Source organism: Gadus morhua, chromosome 22 (genome assembly GCF_902167405.1).
Source record: "Gadus morhua chromosome 22, gadMor3.0, whole genome shotgun sequence".
NCBI lineage: Eukaryota > Metazoa > Chordata > Actinopteri > Gadiformes > Gadidae > Gadus > Gadus morhua.
In genome coordinates, this window is record NC_044069.1 from 1175162 (window position 1) to 1201540 (window position 26379).

The 26379-nt window shown below is 44.3% G+C and overlaps 3 protein-coding genes across 3 annotated transcripts; 1 reads left to right on the forward strand and 2 right to left on the reverse strand.

The window, feature by feature from the left end:
• Nucleotides 1-5476: 5476 nt before the first annotated feature.
• On the reverse strand, nucleotides 5477-8365 carry LOC115535275 (mucin-5AC-like; the record flags this gene model as incomplete). Its single annotated transcript, XM_030346334.1, has 2 exons — nucleotides 5477-7898; nucleotides 7998-8365. Coding segments are annotated over 2 exons (2790 nt in total), but the record flags the coding sequence as incomplete, so codon positions are not given.
• Nucleotides 8366-8516: 151 nt separating this feature from the next.
• Nucleotides 8517-9791, reverse strand: LOC115536010 (mucin-2-like). Its single transcript, XM_030347667.1, has 2 exons — nucleotides 8760-9791; nucleotides 8517-8520 (listed from the first exon to the last, which is right to left on the reverse strand). The coding sequence occupies exons 1-2, from the start codon at nucleotides 9662-9664 to the stop codon at nucleotides 8517-8519; spliced, it is 909 nt and encodes a 302-aa protein (XP_030203527.1). The 5' UTR covers nucleotides 9665-9791.
• A 5990-nt stretch (nucleotides 9792-15781) lies between these two features.
• Nucleotides 15782-17662, forward strand: LOC115535282 (GC-rich sequence DNA-binding factor 2-like). The gene has a single exon (XM_030346349.1). It carries the CDS (start codon nucleotides 16160-16162, stop codon nucleotides 17645-17647), a length of 1488 nt encoding a protein of 495 aa, XP_030202209.1. The 5' UTR covers nucleotides 15782-16159; the 3' UTR covers nucleotides 17648-17662.
• Nucleotides 17663-26379: the final 8717 nt, after the last annotated feature.

Sequence of the window (26379 nt, forward strand, 5' to 3'; positions counted from 1 at the left end):
TCTGACAGAGTTCATACTTGTCTGAGCCCAAGCACAGGGCTTCTCTGTGCAAGCCTGCCCGTTTTTAATATCAGCAGCAGCCAACACAGAGTACAGAAGAGCTGCTGCATGAGAGCAGACCTCTCCTAGGCCTGCCTTACAGGTGCAATGAGCCATGAGTACTGTCCCATCCTCTTGGACTGTGATCCAGGGATGTGTTGGGGTCACTGAAAGGTTTTGTGAATGCTTCACCTTTAGTTTGGAACACAAATCGGGAATTATAAGTTTAGCAATATAGCCAGATCAATGATGTTTAAGTTATACATAGCATTATCTAAGTAGGGTGGCCTTTTCCTTCGCATCAAAAAGGAGGACACTTTGCATACATGGGGTCACGCAAGAAGATATTTGTTTGGTATGATCCGGTTTTAAATTTTAATATGTTTTTGCACCAGATTAAATAAAGGTGCATACACATACCACATAGCTAATAATTAATATACAATATATAGCTCATGACAACGAGCACTTCCAATTCAGATTACATAGGTCTAATAAACATCATACAGAAATTGTTCTTAATGTTTTAATCTGGATAGTGTATGTAATATGTTTTCGTTAACAAACGTAAGGTCAGTTTTAAAAAACGAAACACCATTGGTAATTGTTAATTATTATCCTTGCATTGTAGTAAACACATATCTTACCTTTCCTGTGAAAAGGAACAGCTTCTTCATCTCCAGATGATGAACTCGAGGATCATTCACCCATCCTGATTTAAAATACATGTAAGCTTCCGTGCTTTTGTATGCCTTGAGGGACTCCCCGGTGTATGGAGAAGGATTGTGGACAAGGTATATGTAAATGTCGCCAAAAGACATGTTGGGCAAGATAACGACAGATTTCAGCGGGGTCAGTAGTTGATTGGGAAGTAAATATGGATCAAAACCTAAAATATAAATTTTTTGGGAATAGCGTTGCTTTTCTTCATCAGATAGATGAGAGATCATCTGATTAACGGTAGCCAACGCCATTTCCCCTGGAATCGGTTGTTGGCGCTATGGTCCTAAAGATGGCCGCCACAACAAAAAGGTCATGTGATTGATACCCATGTATTGATTGATTCTTAGTTGAATTCTCTTTATTAAGGCTTCCGTTAAGGCAAGGTGCTTTATAATGCGCCTATTGTGTATTAATATTAACCATACGATGGCTCTTTCCAACCGAAATACTTTCCCCATGAAGCAATGCCCCATTAAGAAGGCGTGGACAGAAAATAAATCTAACGCGCATTACACCCGAACTAGTGCATGTTCATCAATATTTGTCGTTGCACACTAGATTTATTGTGGGATATTCGATCAAAATGGTTGCACTGTACAGCATTTCCCAGGCCGACCACAGACGACCGGCCGATAGTCATGACGATTTGCTCACCAGTTTCGTTAGAGAATACAGGGAATTTACCCAGGATCGTTGTATGTTAAGTTTGCATTGACAGTCTCTACATTTTTAATTGTCGGTAACTTTGATCTTTTCCAAGGCAATATTGTTTGTCCGTCTCGTGAACTAAATTCTTTACCATAATTTAGTGAACATCCTTTTAAGAAAAAAGTGAACTGAGATGTATTTAAGGCTTTAAGATATTTCACTTGGGTGCAAAAGAATAGCCGGTACAATTATTTTATCAGTAAGACTTTCACAGTACGGGCTCTGCTGGAATTAAGTGTAGAGTAAGAATGGTCAGGTCCTGTGTGTAAATTGCAATAGCTTTTAAGAAAGTGGGTTGTAGAGCCACATTTTGGGAGTTGTTAAAACTCTGATTGTACTTATTAATTGTTCTTAGCTTCATCTGCAACTTTGATGAAGGCGTCTGTCTAAAGTCTACAATTAAATGTTAGCCGAAAAAAGAGAGATTCATTAGGTATTATCATGCAGAATTTATTAATTTTACAATAAAGGGTACTACTTATTTGACTGCATCAATAAAACATTTTTTTAATAGTATTGCACAAGAACCCGTATATACTGTGATAACATACTTATATAACATATAATATAACAGTTCATGATTCTATATAGTATAGTACTACATTAAAAGCTTGGTTGTGATTCCAATGAGTGTTAGAACAACAAAACTGCATTGGTTCTGAACTGAAGAGGAGAAAGGTCTCAGGCCTCCTGGAATCATGCCTGCTGGCAATATGACTACTGGAACCATGGCAACTGGAACTACTGGCTGTACTCCTACTGGCTGTACTCCTACTGGCTGTAATACTACTGGCTGTAATACTACTGGTTGTACTCCAACTGGCTGTACTCCTACTGGCTGTACTCCTACTGGCTGTACTCCTACTGGCTGTACTCCGACTGGCTGTACTCCTACTGGCTGTAATACTACTGGCTGTAATACTACTGTCTGTACTCCAACTGTCTGTACTCCTACTGGCTGTACTCCTACTGGCTGTACTCCGACTGGCTGTACTCCTACTGGCTGTAATACTACTGTCTGTACTCCGACTGGCTGTACTCCTACTGGATGTAGTACTACTGTCTGTACTCCGACTGGCTGCACTCCTACTGGCTGTAATACTACTGTCTGTATTATTGTCTGTGCTCCGACTGGCTGTAGTAGTACTGGCTGTACTCCTACTGGCTGTAATACTACTGTCTGTATTATTGTCTGTACTCCGTCTGGCTGTAGTACTACAGTCTGTACTATGACTGGCTGTACTCCGACGGGCTGTACTACTACTGTCTGTACTACTGTCTGTGCTGCTGTCTGTACTACTGTCTGTACTCCTACTGGCTGTAGTACTACCGTCTGTACTCCGACTGGCTGTACTCCTACAGGGTGTACTACTACTATCTGTACTACTATTGGCTGTACTCCCACTGTCTGTACTCCTACTGGCAGTACTCCTACTGTCTGTACTCCTACTGGCAGTACTCCTACTGTCTGTACTCCTGTTGGCTGTAATACTACTGTCTGTACTCCCACTGGCTGTACTCCTACTGGCTGTAATACTACTGTCTGTACTCCTACTGGATGTACTCCTACTGGCTGTACTCCGACTGGCTGTAATACTACTGTCTGTACTCCTACTGGCTGTACTCCTACTGGATGTAGTACTACTGTCTGTACTCCGACTGGCTGTACTCCTACTGTCTGTACTCCTACTGGCTGTAATACTACTGTCTGTATTATTGTCTGTACTCCGACTGGCTGTAGTAGTACTGGCTGTACTCCTACTGGCTGTAATACTACAGTCTGTATTATTGTCTGTACTCCGTCTGGCTGTAGTACTACAGTCTGTACTATGACTGGCTGTACTCCAACGGGCTGTACTACTACTGTCTGTACTACTGTCTGTGCTGCTGTCTGTACTACTGTCTGTACTCCTACTGGCTGTAGTACTACCGTCTGTACTCCGACTGGCTGTACTCCTACTGGGTGTACTACTACTATCTGTACTACTATTGGCTGTAGTCCAGGTACAGTAACTAGTGTTGTTGCTGTGGTAGTTGGGCCAGCTGTGGTTGTAGTTGGGCCAGCTGTGGTAGTTGTTGGGCTGGATGTGGTAGTTGTTGGGGCAGCTGTGTTTGTTGTGGGGCTTGATGTTGCGGTAGTTGGGCCAGATGTTGTAGTTGTTGGTCCAGCTGTGGTTGTCGTTGCTCCAGCTGTTGTTGTTGTTGGTCCAGCTGTAGTGGTAGTTGGGCTAGCTGTGGTAGTTGTTGGTCCAGCGGGGGTAGTTGTTGGTCCAGCTGTGGTAGCTATTGGGGCAGCTGTGGTTGTTGTTGGTCCAGCTGTGGTAGCTGTTGGTCCAGCTGTGGTAGCTGTTGGGGCAGCTGTGGTAGTTGTTAGTCCGACGGTGGTAGTTGTGGGGGAAGTTGTGGTTATTGTGGGGCTTGACGTTGCGGTAGTTGGTCCAGCTGTCGTAGATGTAGGTGCAGCCGTGGTAGTTGCTGGTCCAGCTGTGGTAGTTGTTGGTCCTGCTGTGGTAGTTGCTGGTCCAGCTGTGGTAGTTGTTGGTCCAACTGTGGAAGATGTTGGTCCAGCGGTGGAAGTTGTTGGGGCAGCTGTGGTAGTTGTCTGTACTCCGACTGGCTGTGCTCCTACTGGGTGTACTACAGCTACATGTTCTACTATTGGCTGTACTCCAGGTACAGTTGTTGCTGTGGTATTTGGGCCAGCTGTGGTAGTTGTTGGGGCAGCTGTGGTAGTTGTTGGGGCAGCTGTAGTAGTTGTTGGTCCAGCTGTGGTTGTCGTTGCTCCAGCTGTTGTTGTTGTTGGTCCAGCTGTAGTGGTAGTTGGGCTAGCTGTGGTAGTTGTTGGTCCAGCGGGGGTAGTTGTTGGTCCAGCTGTGGTAGCTATTGGGGCAGCTGTGGTTGTTGTTGGGGCAGCTGTGGTAGTTTTTAGTCCGACGGTGGTAGTTGTTGGGCCAGAAGTGGTAGTTGTTGGGCTTGCTGTGGTTGTAGTTTGGCTAGATGTGGTAGTTGATGGACTAGATGTGATAGTTGTTGAGATAGAGGTGGTAGTGGTTTGGCTAGCGGTGGCTGTAGTTGGGATGGATGTTGTAGTCGTTGGGCTAGCTGTGGTTGTAGTTGGGGTAGATGTGGTTGTAGTTGGGGTAGATGTGGTTGTAGTTGGGCCAGATGTGGTTGTAGTTGGGGTAGATGTGGTAGTTGTTGGGCTAGATGTGGTAGTTGTTGGGCTAGTTGTGGTTGTATTTGGGGTAGAAGTCTGAGTTGTTGGGCTAGTTGTGGTTGTAGTTGGGATAGATGTGGTAGTTGTTGGGCTAGCTGTGGTTGTAGTTGGGCTAGAAGTGGTTGTAGTTGGATTTGATGTGGTTGTAGTTTGGGTAGATGTGGTAGTTGGGCTAGCTGTGGTTGTAGTTGGGCTAGATGTTGTAGTTGTTGGGCTAGCTGTGGTTGTAGTTGGGATAGATGTGGTAGTTGTTGGGCTAGTTGTGGCTGTGGTTGGGGTAGATGTGGTTGTTGTTGGGTTTGATGTGGTAGTTGTTGAGACAGCTGTGGTTGTAGTTGGGCTGGATGTGGTAGTTGTTGGGTTAGCTGTGGTTGTAGTTTGGCTAGATGTGGTAGTTGTTCGTCCAGCTGTGGTTGTAGTTGGTCCAGCTGTCGCTGTAGTTGGGCTAGATGTGGTAGTTGTTGGGCTTGCTGTGGTTGTAGTTGTGCTAGATGTTGTAGTTGTTGGGCTAGCTGTGGATGTAGTTGGGCCAGCTGTGGTTGTTGTTGGGCTAGCTGTGGTTGTTGTTGGGCTAGCTGTGGTTGTTGTTGGGCTAGCTGTGGTTGTAGTTGGGCTGGTTGTGGTAGTTGTTGGGCTAGTTGTTGTTGTGGCTGGGGTAGATGTGGTTATAGTTGGGCTAGATGTGGTTGTAGTTGGGGTAGATGTGGTAGTTGGTGCAGCTGTGGTTGTAGTTGGGCTTGCTGTGGTTGTTGTTGGGATGGATATGGTAGTTGTTGGGTTAGCTGTGGTTGTAGTTTGGCTAGATGTGGTAGTTGTTGGGCTAGCTGTGGTTGTAGTTGGGCTGGATGTGGTAGTTGTTCGTCCAGCTATGGTTGTAGTTGGTTCAGCTGTCGTTGTAGTTGGGCTAGATGTGGTAGTTGTTGGGCTAGATGTGGTAGTTGTTTGGCTCGCTGTGGTTGTACTCGGGCTGGATGTTGTAGTCGTTGGGCTAGTTGTGGTTATCGTTTGGGTAGACGTGGTTGTAGTTGTGCTAGATGTTGTAGTTGTTGGGCTAGCTGTGGTTGTAGTTGGGGTAGATGTGGTTGTAGTTGGGCCAGATGTGGTTGTAGTTGGGGTAGATGTGGTAGTTGTTGGGCTAGCTGTGGTCGTAGTTGGGCTAGATGTGGTAGTTGTGGTTGTAAATGGGCTAGATGTGGTTGTAGTTGGGCTAAATGTGGTTGTAGTTTGGGTAGATGTGGTAGTTGGGCTAGCTGTGGTTGTAGTTGGGCTAGATGTTGTTGTTGTTGGGCTAGCTGTGGTTGTAGTTGGGACCGATGTGGTAGTTGTTGGGCTTGCTGTGGTTGAGGTTGGGGAAGATGTGGTTGTAGTTGTGCCAGATGTTGTAGTTGTAGTTGGGCTAGCTGTGGTTGTAGTTGGGCTGGCTGTGGTAGTTGTTGGGCTTGCGGTGGTTGTAGTTGGGCTAGATGTGGTAGTTGTTGGGCTAGCTGTGGTTGTAGTTGGGGTAGATGTGGTTGTAGTTGGGGTAGATGTGGTTGTAGTTGGGCTTGATGTGGTAGTTGTTGGGCTAGCTGTGGTTGTAGTTGGGCTAGCTGTGGTTGTAGTTGGGCTAGATGTGGTAGTTGTTGGGCTAGCTGTGGTTGTAGTTAGGCTTGCTGTGGTAGTTGTTGGGATTGCTGTGGTAGTTGTTGGGCTTGCTGTGGTTGTAGTTGTGCTAGATGTGGTAGTTGTTGGGCTAGATGTGGTTGTAGTTGGGCTACCTGTGGTTGTAGTTGGGCTAGATGTGGTTGTAGTTGGGCTGGATGTTGTAGTTGTTGGGCTAACTGTGGTTGTAGTTGGGCTAGATGTGGTTGTTGGGCTAGCTGTGGTTGTAGTTGGGCTAGTTGTGGTAGTTGTTGGGCTGGATGTAGTAGTTGCTGGGCTAACTGTGGTGGCAGTTGGGCTAGTTGTGGTTGTAGTTGGGCTGGATCTAGTAGTTGTTGGGCTAACTGTGGTTGTAGTTGGGCTAGTTGTGGTAGTTGTTGGGCTGGATATAGTAGTTGTTGGGCTAACTGTGGTTGTAGTTGGGCTAGTTGTGGTTGTAGTTGGGCTTGATGTGGTAGTTGTTGGGCTAGCTGTGGTTGTAGTTTGGCTAGTTGTGGTAGTTGTTGGGCTGGATGTAGTAGTTGCTGGGCTAACTGTGGTGGTAGTTGGGCTAGTTGTGGTTGTAGTTGGGTTGGATCTAGTAGTTGTTGTGCTAACTGTGGTTGTAGTTGGGTTAGATGTGGTAGTTGTTGGGATAGCTGTGGTTGTAGTTGGGCTAGTTGTGGTAGTTGTTGGGCTGGATGTAGTAGTTGCTGGGCTAACTGTGGTGGTCGTTGGGCTAGTTGTGGTAGTTGTTGGGCTGGATATAGTAGTTGTTGGGCTAACTGTGGTTGTAGTTGGGCTAGTTGTGGTTGTAGTTGGGCTTGATGTGGTAGTTGTTTGGCTGGATGTGGTTGTAGTTGGGCTAGATGTGGTAGTTGTTGGGCTAGCTGTGGTTGTAGTTGGGCTAGATGTGGTAGTTGTTGGGCTAGCTGTGGTTGTAGTTAGGCTTGCTGTGGTAGTTGTTGGGCTTGCTGTGGTAGTTGTTGGGCTTGCTGTGGTTGTAGTTGTGCTAGATGTGGTAGTTGTTGGGCTAGATGTGGTTGTAGTTGGGCTAGCTGTGGTTGTAGTTGGGCTAGATGTGGTTGTAGTTGGGCTGGATGTTGTAGTTGTTGGGCTAGCTGTGGTTGTAGTTAGGCTTGCTGTGGTAGTTGTTGGGCTTGCTGTGGTAGTTGTTGGGCTTGCTGTGGTTGTAGTTGTGCTAGATGTGGTAGTTGTTGGGCTAGATGTGGTTGTAGTTGGGCTAGCTGTGGTTGTAGTTGGGCTAGATGTGGTTGTAGTTGGGCTGGATGTTGTAGTTGTTGGGCTAACTGTGGTTGTAGTTGGGCTAGATGTGGTAGTTGTTGGGCTTGCTGTGGTTGTAGTTGGACTAGATGTTGTTGTAGTTGGGCTAGATGTGGTTGTAGTTAGGCTAGTTGTGGTAGTTGTTGGGCTGGATGTAGTAGTTGTTGGGCTAACTGTGGTGGTAGTTGGGCTAGTTGTGGTTGTAGTTGGGCTAGATGTGGTAGTTGTTGGGCTAGCTGTGGTTGTAGTTGGGCTAGCTGTGGTTGTAGTTGGGCTAGCTGTGGTTGTAGTTGGGCTAGATGTGGTTGTAGTTGGGCTGAATGTGGTAGTTGTTGGGCTTGCTGTGGTAGTTGTTGGGCTTGCTGTGGTTGTACTTGGGCTAGCTGTGATTGTAGTTGTGCCAGATGTTGTGGTTGTTGGGCTAGCTGTGGTTGTAGTTGGGCTGGATGTGGTTGTAGTTGGGCTAGATGTGGTTGTAGTTGGGCTGGATGTGGTTGTAGTTGGGCTAGCTGTGGTTGAAGTTGGGCTAGATGTGGTTGTAGTTGGGCTGGATGTGGTAGTTGTTGGGCTTGTTGTGGTTGTAGTTGGGGAAGATGTGGTTGTTGTTGTGCCAGATGTTGTAGTTTTTTGGCTAGCTGTGGTTGTAGTTGGGGTAGATGTGGTTGTAGTTGGGCTGGGTGTGGTAGTTGTTGGGCTTGTTGTGGTTGTAGTTGGGCTAGATGTGGTAGTTGTTGGGCTAGCTGTGGTTGTAGTTGGGCTAGCTCTGGTTGTAGTTGGGCTAGCTGTGGTTGTAGTTGGGCTAGATGTGGTTGTAGTTGGGCTGAATGTGGTAGTTGTTGGGCTTGCTGTGGTAGTTGTTGGGCTTGCTGTGGTTGTACTTGGGCTAGATGTGATTGTAGTTGTGCCAGATGTTGTGGTTGTTGGGCTAGCTGTGGTTGTAGTTGGGCTGGATGTGGTTGTAGTTGGGCTAGATGTGGTTGTAGTTGGGCTGGATGTGGTTGTAGTTGGGCTAGCTGTGGTTGTAGTTGGGCTAGATGTGGTTGTAGTTGGGCTAGATGTGGTTGTAGTTGGGCTGGATGTGGTTGTAGTTGGGCTAGATGTGGTTGTAGTTGGGCTAGATGTGGTTGTAGTTGGGCTAGATGTGGTTGTAGTTGGGCTGGATGTGGTAGTTGTTGGGCTTGTTGTGGTTGTAGTTGGGCTAGATGTGGTTGTAGTTGGGCTGGATGTGGTAGTAGTTGGGATGGATGTAGTTGTCGTTGGGCTAACTGTGGTGGTAGTTGGGCTAGTTGTGGTTGTAGTTGGGCTGGATGTAGTAGTTGTTGGGCTAACTGTGGTTGTAGTTGGGCTAGATGTGGTAGTTGTTGGGCTGGATGTAGTAGTTGTTGGGCTAACTGTGGTTGTAGTTGGGCTAGTTATGGTTGTAGTTGGGCTTGATGTGGTTGTTGTTGGGCTTGCTGTGGTTGTAGTTGGACTAGATGTTGTTGTAGTTGGGCTAGATATGGTAGTTGATGGGCTAGCTGTGGTTGTAGTTAGGCTGGATGTGGTAGTTGTTGGGCTTGTTGTGGTTGTAGTTGGGTTAGATGTGGTAGTTGTTGGGCTGGATGTGGTAGTAGTTTGGCTGGATGTGGTAGTTGTTGGGCTGGATGTAGTAGTTGTTGGGCTGGATGTGGTAGTTGTTGGGCTGGATGTGGTAGTTGTTGGGCTAGCTGTGGTTGTAGTTGGGCTGGATGTGGTAGTTGTTGGGCTTGCCGTGGTTGTAGTTGGGCTGGATGTGGTAGTTGTTGGGTTAGCTGTGGTAGTTGTAGTAGATGTGGTAGTTGGTGCAGCTGTGGTGGTAGTTGGGCTAGATTTGGTAGTTGTTGGGCTAGCTGTGGTTGTAGTTGGGCTGGATGTGGAAATTGTTGGGGCAGCTGTGGTAGTTGTCGGGTTAGTTGTGGTGGAGCATCTGTCTGATTTTCCCGGATTGTCTTTGCATCGAGAATTGTCCTTCCCATATGTTGTTCCCAAAACTACATCCCAAAAATAAAACACATAAATGACTACATATCCATACGTATAGAAGTACCTGATCATGATGTTGTTAAAGAGATTAACTTACCAAGCGACAAGAGAAGAAGAATGAATCCTGTCCTCAAAGTCATTTTCATCGCCTTTTATCTGTGAAAAATGTAATAATTGTTTTAAGCTCATATTGATTATTGCTACGCTGTTAGTCTTGATGAAACATCAAACAGAATTTTTCAAAGATGTTTCACACTTCCACAGTGATGTTTTGTAAAGCTATTATAAGTATGTGTCTAGCGGGGGTGACAAAATTAAAGTAACTGATTAACATTACAGGTCAAGAAGTCTCTAAGAACTGAAGCGCCATACTCACTGATTCAGTTTGTTTTAGAAGCGCTTAGCCCTGGTTTCTTTAGGGATCTCTCCTCAGGAAAATCCTCTTAAAGCTGTAATTGGAGCATTATTATTATTATCAAATACATATAGTGATTAGGGATGTCACGATACCAGAAGTTTTGCAGTCGATACCAATACCAGTGAAATTCCACGATTGTCGATACCCGAAACGATTCAACGATAAAAAACAAAAACAAAACAATAAATCCTGTTTACTTCAACATGCACTCATTGATTAAAAACTTTTGAACATTACAAAAAACAGTGGCACTGGCATATAGCCTTCAAGTTATTATTAAAAATAAACGTCTGTTAACATTACCACAAAAAGAACAGTGGCATTTAGCGTTCAAGTAATAAATAAAATAAACCACTTGTAACATTACAACAAAAGAACAGTGGCATGTAGCCTTCAAGCAATAAATAAAAATAAAAGACTAATATTACAAATAAAGAACAATGGCATGTAGCGTTCAAATAATAAGTAAAAAGAAAACTCAAAATCAAGCACTCGCTGCAGCTACAGCTGCCACCTTCCATGTTCCTTTTGCCTTTAACGGCAGACTACAACGATTGTAGGTGTATATTCTGCCCACATTACATCCGGAGGAATTGCATCCCCAGTGCCTACAGTGCTGTAGAAAAACGCGTACCGTCACGTTTTTAGAATCGTCGCATCGACTTGGTACCAAAGTATCGGTTCTCGTGAAATCCCTAATCGTGATTATTATCAATCAATATGAAAAAAAAAGTGACAACTTCTGGCCATATGGTCCAGCCCTGCATTACATAGTTATATTAAGGTGTATCACATCTAATAACTGACAACGCAAAGAAAAAATCACCTTAACACAAAGAAAAACTTACTGATTCGGTTGGCTTTAGTCGCGTTTAGACGGTGTCCCAAGTCTTATAGTTTCCCCGCTGCTTTGCTCCTGATCCTTTCCAACGTTGGACGGAGTGCTCTCTTTATATCACTCCTCACACACCCTACTGATGTCACAGGACATCGCAAGCAATTAATACATTTCTCCCTAATTGTGTAGTTGGAGATTGGTAACAACTGTAATGACTAGTTTCCCATGTGAAGCTTTGTGTTCTGTGCATCTACCAATTACAGCTTTTGTCTCTGGGTGCTGGTCATCAGGCTGAGCAACTTTGAGGGCTGTTTTGACTCATTGAGCCATGGATACACTGTGATACTTCTTCATTTTGTGTACATCACTTACCAATTGAGTATGAGGACGCAAAGTTCACTGCCACATACTATACATACTTCCTTTTGAAACATTTATGTTGTTTCTTTACACAATCTTGACCATGGCCAATGTTTTTTCCTGGTTTACACAAAGCTCCATCCCTTTCTGCCTCACAAATGTTCTGTTGGACAAATCCCTTTTTCTGCTCGACTTGTATATTACCCTTGCATCGTATTTATTAACCTTGTATTGTACATAAACCTTGTATTGCCATTCCTACTCTACACCCTCTAAAGTCGGGGTTCATCTCCAGAGACGTGGTGGTGCTTTCTTGGGCGAACACACCTTACTGACCTTACAGAACGTTGTAATTACTTCATGTTAATTGCTTCTCTGAGTGTCTGCAGCTCCACCTGTGATTCGCTTTATATCAAAGCATCTGCTGAATGCCTCGAGGCATACGTCATGAAGACAGACGTGAGAGCTTCATGCTCCCTGACGTGTTTAATGACACATTAGCATACACAATTATCTATTATATGATTAAGCTTATAGAATTTATAAAAAACGTTCAATTTGACAGAAATTCATTCGGAAAGTCCCAAACCTTCTTTAAATCATCACTGAAGAACCTGTTCTAACGGTTTATCACCAGTCCGGTAAACCTTCTTGACCCTTTTCAATTTGCTTATAGGGAGGGAAGAGGCGTCCAGGATGCTACTGCTACTCTTTTAAATCTGCTTTTTAAACACCTTGAGGGCAGTAAGAAGCACGCCAGGCTACTTTTTGTCGATTTCTCCTCGGCTTTTAACACGATCCAGCCCCATGTTCTTATTGACAAGCTAGTTAACACCTTTAGCCTAGACCCATGTTTAGTAGGTTGGATACTGGATTTTTTAACTAACAGATCCCAATGTGTTAAGGTGAATACAACTGTGTCTAGCCTTCTGTCCACCTCCACTGGTTCGCCACAGGGCTGTGTTCTCTCTGCTCTTTTGTTTATTTTATACACCGACGACTGTCGCAGTAACCACGACAACCGTTTCATCCTAAAATACGCTGATGATTCGGTCATAGTCAGCCTTCTCAATGATGATGAGACTGTGCATGGCCAGGTTGTAGAGGACTTCCTGACCTGCTGCAACGATGCATTCCTTGAGCTGAACATCTCAAAAACTAATGAGCTCTGCATTGATTTCAGACGTGGCCCCCATCCCATTGAGAACACTATCATCTGTGACCAGCCAGTGGAATTTGTGTCTAGTTATAAATACCTGGGCACGATCATCGACAATAACCTAAAATTTGATGTTAACACGGACATGCTGTGCAAGAGGGGCCAGCAACGTCTTTACTGCCTTAGGAAACTAGTCAGATTCAACGTTTCAAAAAGCCTGTTGAAACTGTTTTACTGTGCATATATACACTCGGTCATCTCCTTCTCTCTCATCTGCTGGTTTGGTAACCTCACTGTCAAGGACAAAAATTCTCTTGGCATTATTGTTAAAACTGCCTCCAAAATCACTGGCATCCAGCTAGAGGGCCTCAATTACTTTTATAACAGACAGCTGTTCAAGAAAACCTCTCATATCCGTCTTGACAGTGCCCACCCGCTGAGCTCTGAGTTCAGGCTGTTGCCTTCTGGCAAACGTTTGTGTTTACCAAGGATCAGCAGGAATAGATACGGGTATTCTTTTGTCCCTGCAGCCATCCGGGCATTCAATGCGGCCAGCAGCAGATAATTTATTTTACTTGTGTTGCGATGACTTTTTTTTAATCTATTTTAATGTTTTAATGTTTTAATGTTTTAATTTGTATTTTACATTTTTTATATCCTGGCACTTTATCTTTCGAGCACTTTGTCTCCACAGTGTTTTGTGTTCATTGTTGTTTTGTCTTGTCTTGTGGGTTAAACCACTTCTCCTGGCTGCGAACAAATTTGCCCTCGTGGGACATTTAATAAAATCTTGAATCTTGAATCTTGATCTTCTAAATCCAAGATGAAACCCTCTGACAGCAGATGACCTCACGGCTGCTGCAGTGCTTTACTGGCTAGCCTCAGAACATACCTGCTAGTGAAGTTCTGCATACGATTCAGAGCACACTCCCCGCAGCCAACCCTGACCCTCGTGGTCCTCTGAGGTCTGCAGGTCTACAGGACTACCTGGGGTCTGCAGGTCTACAGGACTACCTGGGGTCTGCAGGACTACCTGGGGTCTGCAGGACTACCTGGGGTCTGCAGGACTACCTGGGGTCTGCAGGTCTACCTGGGGTCTGCAGGTCTACAGGACTACCTGGGGTCTACAGGACTAGCTGGGGTCTACAGGACTACCTGGGGTCTGCAGGTCTACAGGACTACCTGGGGTCTGCAGGTCTGCAGGACTACCTGGGGTCTGCAGGTCTGCAGGACTACCTGGGGACTGCAGGTCTACAGGATTACCTGGGGACTGCAGGACTACAGGATTACCTGATTTCTGAAATTGAGATTTTGGATTAATTGGTTATTTGGTTGATATGGATTGCTTTGTTTGATTTGCTGGGGAGGAGTAGAGCCAATTAGGAGGCTAGGTGTAGCTTCAATTGGGTGCAGGTGTGGCGGTTACCATGGAAGGCTGGTAGATTAGATCTGCTGGAGCAACTGATAGTCCTCGCGTTAGGAGTAGAGCGCTTACCGCTGTTTATTGTTTTGCCTTTGTTGTTTTTGTTTGTTATTTTTGGTGTGTCGGACACGCTGGGGTTGCTTGTAACCAAATTGCTATGGGCACACCGAAGACTAGCTTAGAAGTAGGTAGGGCTGTGTTCTACAGTTAGATGCGGGGCTGCTCCGGTCTAGTGGGAAATTTGTTACACCTGTGTTCAATTGGTTGGCTGTTCGGTGCGCTGTAGCCTTGTTCTTTCATCCGGTTTAGAGCAACATAAGCATTTGTTTGGTAAGCATTTGACAAGCATTGCTTAAAAGGGACATGGAAGCTTTTGTTGAGGCCCCATCGGAGGCTAAAGTTTGTAAGTGTACCAAGCGACAATTGTGGGAGGTGGCTGAGCGTTATGGATTGGAGGGTCTGCGGAAGGATTTAGGAAAAGAGGAACTACAGGAATTGATAAGATCGGCTTTGGTAGAGAATTCTATCTATAGTCTATTATAGATATTATAGTCTATTATAAGAACTCAGACTGAGCCCTCTACACCAAACGACTCGGATGAAGATTCGCGTTCTGGGGACAAGGATTTGAGTTTCGAACAAAAAATGGCGCTCAGGCGTTTCGAGGCGGAGCAGAGGCATCTAGACCGTGACCGTGAAGCTGATTTAGAGCGGAGGCGTCTTGACCGTGAGGTTGCTTTGGAAATCGAGTAGCTGAAACGAGGCAAGGACATCGAGAGACTGAGAACCGAGTCTGAACTTCAGAGAGAGAAGTTTAGATTAATTGCAGAGGGGAAAATGCGGGGTACTGAAGCTGGGGAGTCAAGATCGGGCGCAGAGGGAAACCTCTCTAATATGATTAGGTTTTTACCAAGATTTAATGACCGAGACCCAGATATTTTCTTCTCCCTCTTTGAGGGGATTGCCGATCAGCGGGAGTGGGATGATGCGGAGCGCACTTTGCTTCTACAAGCAGTTCTCGAGGGGCGCGCCCAAGACGCATATGTGGCGTTGTCAGTGGTTGAGCGTAGGTGTTACAAGTCGGTGAAGGCAGCAGTATTGCGGGCTTACGAACAAGTGCCAGAGTTTTACAGACAGCATTTTAGAAATTGGCGAAAAGGTGACCGGCAAACATACTCTGAGGTGGCCAGAGACCTTGTTGGTTATTTTAACCGATGGTGTTCCGCAGTCAATGTAGTAACCTTGGAACAACTGAGTGATTTGGTGGTATTGGAGCAGTTTAAAAACATTGTACCAGAGCATCTGGCTGCCTTTATAAATGAGCACAAGGTTAAGACGGCCGCGGAGACTGCCGTACTCTCGGACGAGTATGCTTTAACTCATAGACCTGTCATTCGCGATCGGGATGAGCGTCGGACCACTCGGTACCATGGGAAAGATAGTGGTCAGGTTGTGCTTAGACAGGATTCCTCATATAGGAATAAGGCTGGCAATGAAAGGTGCCATTATTGTGGTGAAAGTGGTCATTGGAAGAGGTACTGTCCGTCACTACGGAATAGACTTCCAACTAGAGATGTCCGATATTATCGGCCCACCGATATTATCGGCCCGATATTAGCATAAAAATGTAATATCGGTCAATATCGGTATCGGATTTTTTTAAAAAAAAAAAAATTAAAAAAAAAAAAAAACATGGCACTTTTCCCTTAAATTAAGTTGAAGTATTTTTCTTATTTTGCACAGACAATGTTAACATTTGGAAAGCCTTGTTGCATTCAAGAATGCATCCAGTGGGGCATCACAATAACATTAAGCATGTTGTGTTAATTCCACAACAGGAGATATGTAATGTTACCTAAATTAGGTTTGAGGAAAAATAACCCAAATATCGACATCGGTATCGGCTGATATCGGAATCGAAAATTTAGAGTTGGACAATATCGCATATCGGATATCGGCAAAAAAGCCAATATCGGACATCTATACTTCCAACCAAGTCAAATTTCAGCGGGCCATCCTCCGCCAATGGGGTTGGATGCGTGGCGAATGTTCGGCAGTCAAACCCCACACCCAACGTTGAGCAGGTGAACAAAGACCCTACGGAGGGTAATGCCTCGAAAGGGGGTTCAGGCTGTGGGGTGTTGGATCTTCCTGGGGAAGGTCAGTGTTTTTCTGAATCCGCCATCGGGCACGTAGGTGAAGGCTACGGACCGTTTATTACGGACGGATTTGTTTCACTTGTAGGTAGTTCAGAGAAGAGGCCGGTAAAGATTTTGCGGGATACTGGTGCTACTGAAACTTTTGTTGTTGAGTCCGTTTTGCCATTCTCAGGGCAGTCGAGCACGGGGAATGTTGTGCTAATTCGAGGCATGGGAATGCAGACTATGTCTGTTCCCCTCCACCATATTGAACTAAGTTCTGATCTGGTGAAGGGGAATGTTGTTGTCGGCGTGTGCCCTGCGTTGCCTGTACTGGGAGTGCATATCATTTTGGGCAACAAATTGGCAGGAGATCGTGTCTGGCCAAGTGGGCCAGCACTACCAATAGTGACCATCGAGCCGTCTCAAAGTTCACAAGGCCGCGGTATATCGTGCAGTTCAAAGCGAGAAACGACGCCACCAAAGTCGGATCAGAGCGAAGGAGAAGATGCTCTTGACAGCAGACATTCTACTGAGCAGAAACGGAAAGCAAGCGCTGTGCTTAGTTTCTCCGAGGACAAAGACGCTGAAGGAGCGGAGTTTAAGCTAAGGAAGTCATCCGACAAAGCAATCGTTTTTCAAGCCAAAAGAAAAGAAGGATCATCAGCGAAGAATACCCACAGAAGCCGTCCAGTGCAACGGGCTCCCCTGCCGTCTGGTTCACCCAGGCAGGATTCTTCGAGTCCAGCCTCCCTTCCCACACCTGATGAAGAAGATAATAGTGATGGTTCTACATCATCGCTCTCAAGTTTGTCCTCCTCGCCAGCCTCTAATCACTCTGCTTACAAACCAGTTATAATCCCCAGTGCGAAAACCATCAAAACGGCCAGGAGGCAACGTCAAGAAGCAAGATCCCAGAAAGACTTAATTTCCCTGGGTAGGGATGGCCGGAGCTCTGCTGGCAGCACCCCTGACCGCCGCAGTAGGGACAGCGACCGCGACGACGACGAACCGGATGATTGCGAGCGAAGGATTGAGTTTGCCCCGCGTGCGAAGAGCGTTCGAGAGAGGATTGCGGAGAAACTAGGAAGCAGTGATGAAAGTAAATCTGACTCTGAGGAAGAGGAGCAGATACTTTGGGAGGAGACTCAGATTTTCAAGGGACTCAAAAGACGTCCAGGTGAACAGAGTCCTTCAGGCAGTGAAGCCAGCAACTACAGCAGCAGCAGCAGAAGCCGGAAGAGAAACCAACACAGGCAGAAGAAGGCCGGCTTCAACTACCCAGAGAGCCTGCCGCCTGTCGGAGGCCTGAAACGGAGGCTTGAGGGAAAGCTGGAGTCGCTGAAGGAGGTGCACCGAGCTCGGCAGGCGAAGCTGAGGAGGATGGAGGGGGACGTGGAGAACGCCAGGAGCTCCATGGAGAACCTGGAGGGCAGCGCCTCGGACAGGCAGCTCCGCTTCTACAGGGCCATGACCCAGTACGCCAACAACCTGGTGGAGTGTCTCCAGGAGAAGGTGGTGGAGATCAACTTGTTGGAGCTGGAGCTGCACACTCTCCTGGCAGACCAGATGGAGTCACTGTTGGCAGACCGGAGGAAGAGTGTCAGAGAGCGGGCTGCTCACCTGCAGCAGCCCTACAATATTCAGATTCGCCACATACGGGGCGTGGACAACGTTATGGCAGATGCTTTGTCCCGCGCTCCGGAGTTGATGGAGTAGGTGGTTGGTTTCATACATATAGGCATGGGGTTATTTCTCTCCTCCCCTGTCCCTCTTAAAGTGCTTTTCCGGGCCCGGTTTTGCTGTGGGACAGGAGTCTTGGGGGGAGATAACTGGGGGTAGTTGGGTTTTGATGTTTTGGATTGATTGGTTATTGTTTTTATTTTGATCGATTATTCTGGCCAAGGATTGTGATTTGAAAGGGTTGTAGTGTGAACATAGTATTTTCTTAATTCATGTTTCAGAATGGGTACTGAAAGAAAAATCAATAAATAAAATCAATCCGAAGTGATGTAAGCGATATCTGTTAGGTATCCAAAGTGAGTTCTTCTTTTGGGCTGATTGGCGGTTTGCAACTCGATATGCTGCATCACCGCCACCAACTTCCTGTTGTCTCCGGAGATCGCCGTTTGTAAAACTTTGCAGGACCTTTACTCCTGGGTGAAAGGATGGTTAGGACTCTGCACTTCAACATGGATTTTTTCTATGAATCACGACGTTGGCGGTGAAAGATGGACACAACATTGATGTTTTAACCGGTTTATTTTTCAGAGCAATATGACACACAGAAACCAGCTAGCAACATGCCAGAAACTTCCAGTGTATGTGCTGATGGCTTGTTTAAAATGTGTGCCGGATTGTCAAATGCACCACAGGTGTGCGGCCTCACCCAGAATCCAATCAGTCTGACCGGCCAGGTGAGGCTGCTTCAAGCAGCCATCAACTATAAACACTCCACAGTCATTCTTTCATTTGTAATTCCCATACAGAACAGAATAGGCCTTTTGGGGGTTGAACGCACAACAATAATTAAGACCCGTCCGCATCCAGTAAAGGCAATTAGTCTGTGTTTCCCTGATTGAAAGAAATCTATGATATCCTGTCCTGGTTGGTCCTGGTCCCCATCTGACTTCTTTGTGGGTCAGGTTGTTGGTGATCGAAGACCATCATTTTAAAAGCACAGATAGAAAAATAACTAAACAGAAAAGAACGCTGTCCCTTCTCTCCTCCTCCCATCCCCTCTTCCTCCAGTTCTAGAGATCTGGAAAACATTACGAACGGGAGCTAGCTAGTACGGAACCCGTAAAGGGACATGGGATAAAAAAAATATATAGTGCTGTCAGTTTGACGCGTTATTAACGGCGTTAACGCAAACCAATTTCAACGGCGTTAATTATTATTATTATTATTTATTTTTTCGCTCAAAACAAAGAAGCAGTAGCCTGACTGCTATGTTCAAGGCTGTATGTTTGTATTTTCATCGTTTAATTGCACTGTAGGCTTTTTTTCTAGAGAAATAAAAAAAGTGCGACAGTTGTAAAGGAGGCCTTAGGCTGTGTTTGGGCAGTCGAGAAGTGGAGAACGTACCTGTGGGGGCACAGGTTCACTCTACGTACCAATCACCAGGCCCTCACTACTCTTCTATCTACTAAAGGTGCTGACAGAGGTGTAATGCGTATCGCAAGATGGTCAGCCCGACTGCTGTGCTTCAACTATGACGTAGTGTACCTTGCTGGCACACAGAACCAAACTGCGGACTGCTTGTCTTGATTACCATTGCCTACTGATCCTGCGTACGAACCAGAGACTAAGCTTGAGTTGGTTGCATTGCTTTCCACAGCACAAGCTGCCATTACACTGTCTCAGTTCAAATATGCCTCTGCATCGTGCAGAGATATCTGCTCTGCGCCCACAGTTTCAAAAAAGATGTCGTGCTTCTGAAATCAGTGAGTACTGAACTGAAACCATACTTCAAAATGCGAAATGAACTGAGTGTACATGGGGACTTAGTGTTCTGCGGGTCTCGCTTAGTGGTGCCTATTTCTTTCCGGAAAACATTAGGTGTGCTGGCACATGAGAACCACCAGGGCATAGTACGAACTAAACAACACCTGCGCGAGTTGTATTGGTTCCCTCGAATGGATGCCCTTGCTCAGTCTTGCATCTCAACCTGCATGCTGTGCCAAAGCCTGGACCGCACGGCAAAGACTTTCGCCGCACCACTACAACCAGTACCTTTGCCTGCAGCACCATGGACCAAGATAGGTCTGGACATAGTAGGACCGTTCGAGACTGCCCCATGGAACTGTAGGTATGCCATTGCTCTTACTGACTACTATTCCAAGTGGCCTGAAGTGGCTTTTACAGCATCAATTACCAGCAAGGTCATGATTGGATTCCTCGCTAATGTCTTCAGTCGTTTTGGCAACCCTGAATGTGTAGTGACTGACAATGGGCCTCAACTGATTTCCACTGCCCTTTCCACATTCTTCAAAGACCGCAACATAAGACAGATCAAGGTGTATGTGTATCACCCTGCGTCTAATGGAGCTGTAGAAAGATTTAATCGAGTCTTGAAGAGCTGTGTGCAAGCTGCCATCGCAACAAGCTGCACCATGGAAAGAAAAAATTACCGCTTTCCTACAGACTTACCGGGCAACCCTAGCCTGGTTCTACCAGACTCTCGTACTTCACTTCATTTAATTTAATTTGTACAGAGAGTCTGGACCTAATCAATTGACAAACGTTAACTCACTTGAAGGCGTGTGTCTGTTGAAGTTTACAATGATTGGATCTGGCCAGTGCCACTCTGGATCTGCCATAACCAATCGCTAACGTTTGGTTGTGACGTATGTCATGCGCCGGGAATCACGCGCAGGTTGTACACAAACCAAACACCTTGCGCGTCTGCACGAAAATGTCCGTCAACGACAGCTGCAGGTTTTGTTCGTCGAATTTAATTTATCAGGGAAAAATTGCACATTGTAAATCAATATTTTATAGTAAGGCCAGAGATTATGTATGCAGTCAACTTTCGAAGCTGGGTCTAATCGTTGACAACACGCCATCGTCATTGTTCTCAGACACGCCCTCTGTTCGCTGATTGGGCGCCGCTGTGGCGGCCCCAGAAAACCAAATTACATACCGCAGGTCCAGACCTAGTACTGAAGGGAAATTCAAATTGAGCGGAAGTACTTAGGCGGGCGGAGCCAGGCTAGGGCAACCCCACATTCAATGACGAATGTTCACCTTTTGAACTGATGTTTGGTCGCAAGATGAGAACCAAACTTGCTGTTATGCCATTGCCAGACTGCGAACACAGTGATGCTGAGGTACGCAAACGGGTCTCCAACCGCCAGACTCAGACCAAGGCATACTGTGACAAAAAAAAGGGGAGCGCGAGTGCCTGCTCTCAATGTGGGTGACAAAGTAAGAATGAAGAAGCAGACTCATGTATCCAAAGGAAATCCCAGATTCACAAAGCCAGTTGAAATCCAAAAGCAAGTGGTAACCCTTCCTTTTACAGTCCCCTAATTACTAGGTATTTACCCGGTACATGCATGGTAAATCATAGTGTATTACTGGGTAATTACCACTGGTAATAAGAAGGTAAATACAGAGGTAGTTACCCAGCAAATACATGATAAATCATAGTGTATTACTGGTTAATTACCACTGGTAATAAGAAGGTAAATACAGAGTAATTATCCGGTAAATTATAGTGTATTACTGTGTAATTACCACTGGTAATAAGAAGGTAAATACAGAGGAATTACAGCTGAAGTACTAAGTAAAACCTCCACTATTACCCATCAAGTCAACTAAGTAGCGTGTAGTTGTAACTGTTTTAGGTTGGTAATAACACCGATATTGTGTACTTCCTAGGAAATTAGGCAACCAATTCTTATAAACACCTATTATCCAAGGTTTATGTTGGTAACAGCCCACATTTAATGATGTACTATCTAGAAATTAGCATAGTGCTTTCCAATAAAATACTTTTTCTTAGTTATTATTCACAGCTACACCCATTTAGAAAGGGTTTATTCGATTTACCACTATGGAATTACTTACCTGGTAACAACCTCTGCAGGAACAGTTTTCCTCTAGTGTCATGGTACATCTTCCCGTTTGTTTCCATGGTATTACCAGGTTCTTACCATATAATTTATAATAGATTCCATTATCCATGCAGTCAACACAAACATGTACCATGTACGTTCTGCGACGTTACCAAGTAAAACACGACAATTTACCCAGTAATTAAGCTGAAACTGTACTGTAAAAGGAAGCCTCGTTTGTTTCCATGGTATAACCAGGTTCTTACCATATAATTTGTAATACATTATTCCCTTTTCCATGCAGTCAACACAAACTTGTACCATGTACGTTCTGCGACGTTACCAAGTAAAACACGACAATTTACCCAGTAATTAAGCTGAAACTGTACTGTAAAAGGAAGCCTCGTTTATTGCCATGGTATTACCAGGTTCTTACCATATAATTTGTAATACATTATTCCCTTTTCCATGCAGTCAACACAAACTTTTACCATGTACGTTCTGCGACGTTACCAAGTAAAACACGACAATTTACCCAGTAATTAAGCTGAAACTGTACTGTAAAAGGAAGCCTCGTTTGTTTCCATGGTATTACCAGGTTCTTACCATATCATTTGTGATACATTATTCCCTTTTCCATGCAGTCAACACAAACTTGTACCATGTACGTTCTGCGACGTTACCAAGTAAAACACGACAATTTACCCAGTAATTAAGCTGAAACTGTACTGTAAAAGGAAGCCTTGTTTATTTCCATGGTATTACCAGGTTCTTACCATATCATTTGTAATACATTATTCCCTTTTCCATGCAGTCAACACAAACTTTTACCATGTACGTTCTGCGACGTTACCAAGTAAAACACGACAATTTACCCAGTAAGTAAGCTGAAACTGTACTGTAAAAGGAAGCCTAGTTTGTTTCCATGGTATTACCAGGCTCTTACCATATAAGTTGTAAGTGGTTATTCCCTTTTCCATGCAATCAACACAAACCATATATGTTCTGCAACATCGTTCACCAGTAGTTAAGCACTTTAATTGTTGTTATAAAACCCCAAACCACTGTTGATGAAAGGCATATTAAAATTGAACAAAATCAAAGGCTTATCTTTCAAACAATGCATATCTCACAAACAGGCACTGAACACTGAAGAAATCGGACAAAAAAAAGAGCCGTCCACATCAACTCAATTTAAATGTTACTGATGGTGTTTTCTTAAAACACATGACAGTGTTATGGCAAGTGACCACAAGGAAGACTGCTTCAACCTCTTCAATTTGAATAAGTGGTGAATGCCATGCAGCAATCTGCCTATGGGAGAATCTTTGTGGTCATTCGCAAACCAATGAGTCCACTCGATGAATGAGAGATGACTCTTTAGTGTCTTCTCTGTGAGGTATCCCTGCACTCTCCACATCTGGGATTTGAAGGCTGACCAAGACCTGACCAGGTACATCTAAATCTCCCCTTCCATACTGTAATAAAGAATCAGAAGACAAGAAAATAAACATTAGGACTTGCAATTAATGAACATTTCTAGAACATGTAAAACTCAAAGGTTTTTTGTTTATCAGTTAAAAAAGGATGCTGGTCCTCTGGCCATTGTGTTTGGTCATATTGAAAAGAGAAAAAGGCATAGCCATAAATACAGTTAATAGGACGGGAGGGGACAGGCTGTTAGCTCCGGTTAGCCCTTTAGCATCGAGCTAGCGGAGATTCTGTCATTCAAATAACTTGGACATGTTGTTTAAAACCTATAACACCCAATTTATTAAAATAACCGGATTTTTCGCGATACGGTGTCCTAAACCGTCCTCCACATACTAAGCCCGTAATGTATTGCACTTATGTTGATGAATCCGATTGGGTGGTAAACCGAATATCCGGCGAATATCTAACCGGAGGCTAACTTGCACCTTTTGAGGTGGCATGCTCTGGTAGAGCTGCTCTTTAGCATTGCGCTAACCGGGGCTAACAGAGCCTGTCTCTTCCCGTCTTATTAACTGTACTTACGGGAGAGAGCCCGATTTTATCCGGATATTTTAATAAATTTGGTGTTATAGGTTTTAAACAACATGTCCGAGTTTTTTGAATGACAGAAGCTCCACTAGCTCGATGCTAAAGTGCTAACCGGAGCTAACAGCCTGTCCCCTCTCGTCCTATTAACTGTATTTATGGCTATGCCTTTTTCTCTTTTCAATATGACCAAACATAATAGCCAGAGGACCAGCATCCTTTTTTAACTAATAAACAAAATAATCTTTGAGTTCTACATGTTCTAGAAATGTTCATTAATTGACAGTCCTAATGTTTATTTTCTTGTCTTCTGATTCTTTATTACAGTATGGAAGGGGAGATTTGGAGGTACCTGGTCAGGTCTTGGTCAGCCTTCAAATCCCAGATGTGGAGACTGCAGGGATACCTCACAGAGAAGACACTAAAGAGTCATCTCTCATTCATCGAGTGGACTCATTGGTTTGCGAATGACCACAAAGATGCTCCCATAGGCAGATTGCTGCATGGCATTCACCGCTTATTCAAATTGAAGAGGTTGAAGCAGTCTTCCTTGTGGTCACTTGCCATAACAATGTCATGTGTTTTATGAAAACACCATCAGTAACATTTAAATTGAGTTGATGTGGACGGCTCTTTTTTTTGTCAGATTTCTTCAGTGTCTGTTTGTGAGATATGCATTGTTTGAAAGATAAGCCTTTGATTTTGTTTAATTTTAATATGCCTTTCATCAACAGTGGTTTGGGGTTTTATAACAACAATTAAAGTGCTTAACTACTGGTGAACGATGTTGCAGAACATATATGGTTTGTGTTGATTGCATGGAAAAGGGAATAACCAGTTACAACTTATATGGTAAGAGCCTGGTAATACCATGGAAACAAACTAGGCTTCCTTTTACAGTACAGTTTCAGCTTACTTACTGGCTAAATTGTCGTGTTTTACTTGGTAACGTCGCAGAACGTACATGGTACAAGTTTGTGTTGAGTGCATGGAAAAGGGAATAATGTATTACAAATTATATGGTAAGAACCTGGTAATACCATGGAAATAAACGAGGCTTCCTTTTACAGTACAGTTTCAGCTTAATTACTGGGTAAATTGTCGTGCTTTACTTGGTAACGTCGCAGAACGTACATGGTACAAGTTTGGGTTGACTGCATGGAAAAGGGAATAATGTATTACAAATTATATGGTAAGAACCTGGTAATACCATGGAAACAAACAAGGCTTCCTTTTACAGTACAGTTTCAGCTTAATTACTGGGTAAATTGTCGTGTTTTACTTGGTAACGTCGCAGAACGTACATGGTACAAGTTTGTGTTGACTGCATGGAAAAGGGAATAATGTATCACAAATTATATGGTAAGAACCTGGTAATACCATGGAAACAAACAAGGCTTCCTTTTACAGTACAGTTTCAGCTTAATTACTGGGTAAATTGTCGTGTTTTACTTGGTAACGTCGCAGAACGTACATGGTACAAGTTTGTGTTGACTGCATGGAAAAGGGAATAATGTATTACAAATTATATGGTAAGAACCTGGTAATACCATGGAAACAAACGAGGCTTCCTTTTACAGTACAGTTTCAGCTTAATTACTGGGTAAATTGGTGTGTTTTACTTGGTAACGTCGCAGAACGTACATGGTACAAGTTTGTGTTGACTGCATGGATAATGGAATGTATCTATTATAAATTATATGGTAAGAACCTGGTAATACCATGGAAACAAACGGCTTTGTACCCAGTATTTAAGAAGATGTATCATAACACTAGAGGAAAACTGTTCCTGCAGAGGTTGTTACCAGGTAAGTAATTCCATAGTGGTAAATCGAATAAACCCTTTCTAAATGGGTGTAGCTACGAATAATAACTAAGAAAGTATTTTATTGGAAAGTACTATGCAAATTTCGCGATAGTACATCATTAAATTTGGGCTGTTGCCAACATAAACCTTGGATAATAGGTGTTTCTAAGAATTGGTTGCCTAATTTCCTAGGAAGTACACAATATCGGAGTTATTACCAACCTAAAACAGTTACAACTACACAATACTTAGTTGAGTTGATGCGTAATAGTGGACCTTTTACTTGGTACATCAGCTATAATTCCTCTGTATTTACCTTCTTATTACCAGTGGTAATTACACAGTAATACACTATAATTTACCGGATAATTCCTCTGTATTTACCTTCTTATTACCAGTGGTAATTACCCAGTAATACACTATGATTTACCATGTATTTACCGGGTAACTACCTCTGTATTTACCTTCTTATTACCAGTGGTAATTACCCAGTAATACACTATAATTTACCATGTATGTACCGGGTAAATACCTAGTAATTAGGGGACTGTAAAAGGAAGGGTTACCAAGCAAGTTGGTCCCTGCACATACAGACTTTCTGACGGGAAACTTTGGCATTCCTCTCACCTCACTTGTGTACCTGATGCAGCCGTGATACCTGCAGACCAGCGCGCTCAAGCAACTGATGCAGCAGTGATGCCTACAGAGTAGCCGCTGGCTGGAACATCTCAACCCTGCACGTCTGAGAGAACCATGCATGACCGAGTGCATCCTGCCAGAGATTGTAAACCCCGCGGACTGGTTAACAGTCTATAATTGTATTAATTCAGATGTTCGTACAGAGAGAATTAATTGTTGTACGTTGTGGGGAGATGTGTCCACTACCTGATTACACCACTAGGTGGGTAACTGATGAAGAGAAAGTTCTCTCACGGACACGTCGGACAGCAAAATATTTGATTTAATCTTAAGGCATGATCATGGGAAAAGTACTGGCAGCAAAGTTTACCAAGAACACATTCGATGAAACAATTCTTATAGGGACAACATTCTTATAGGGAACG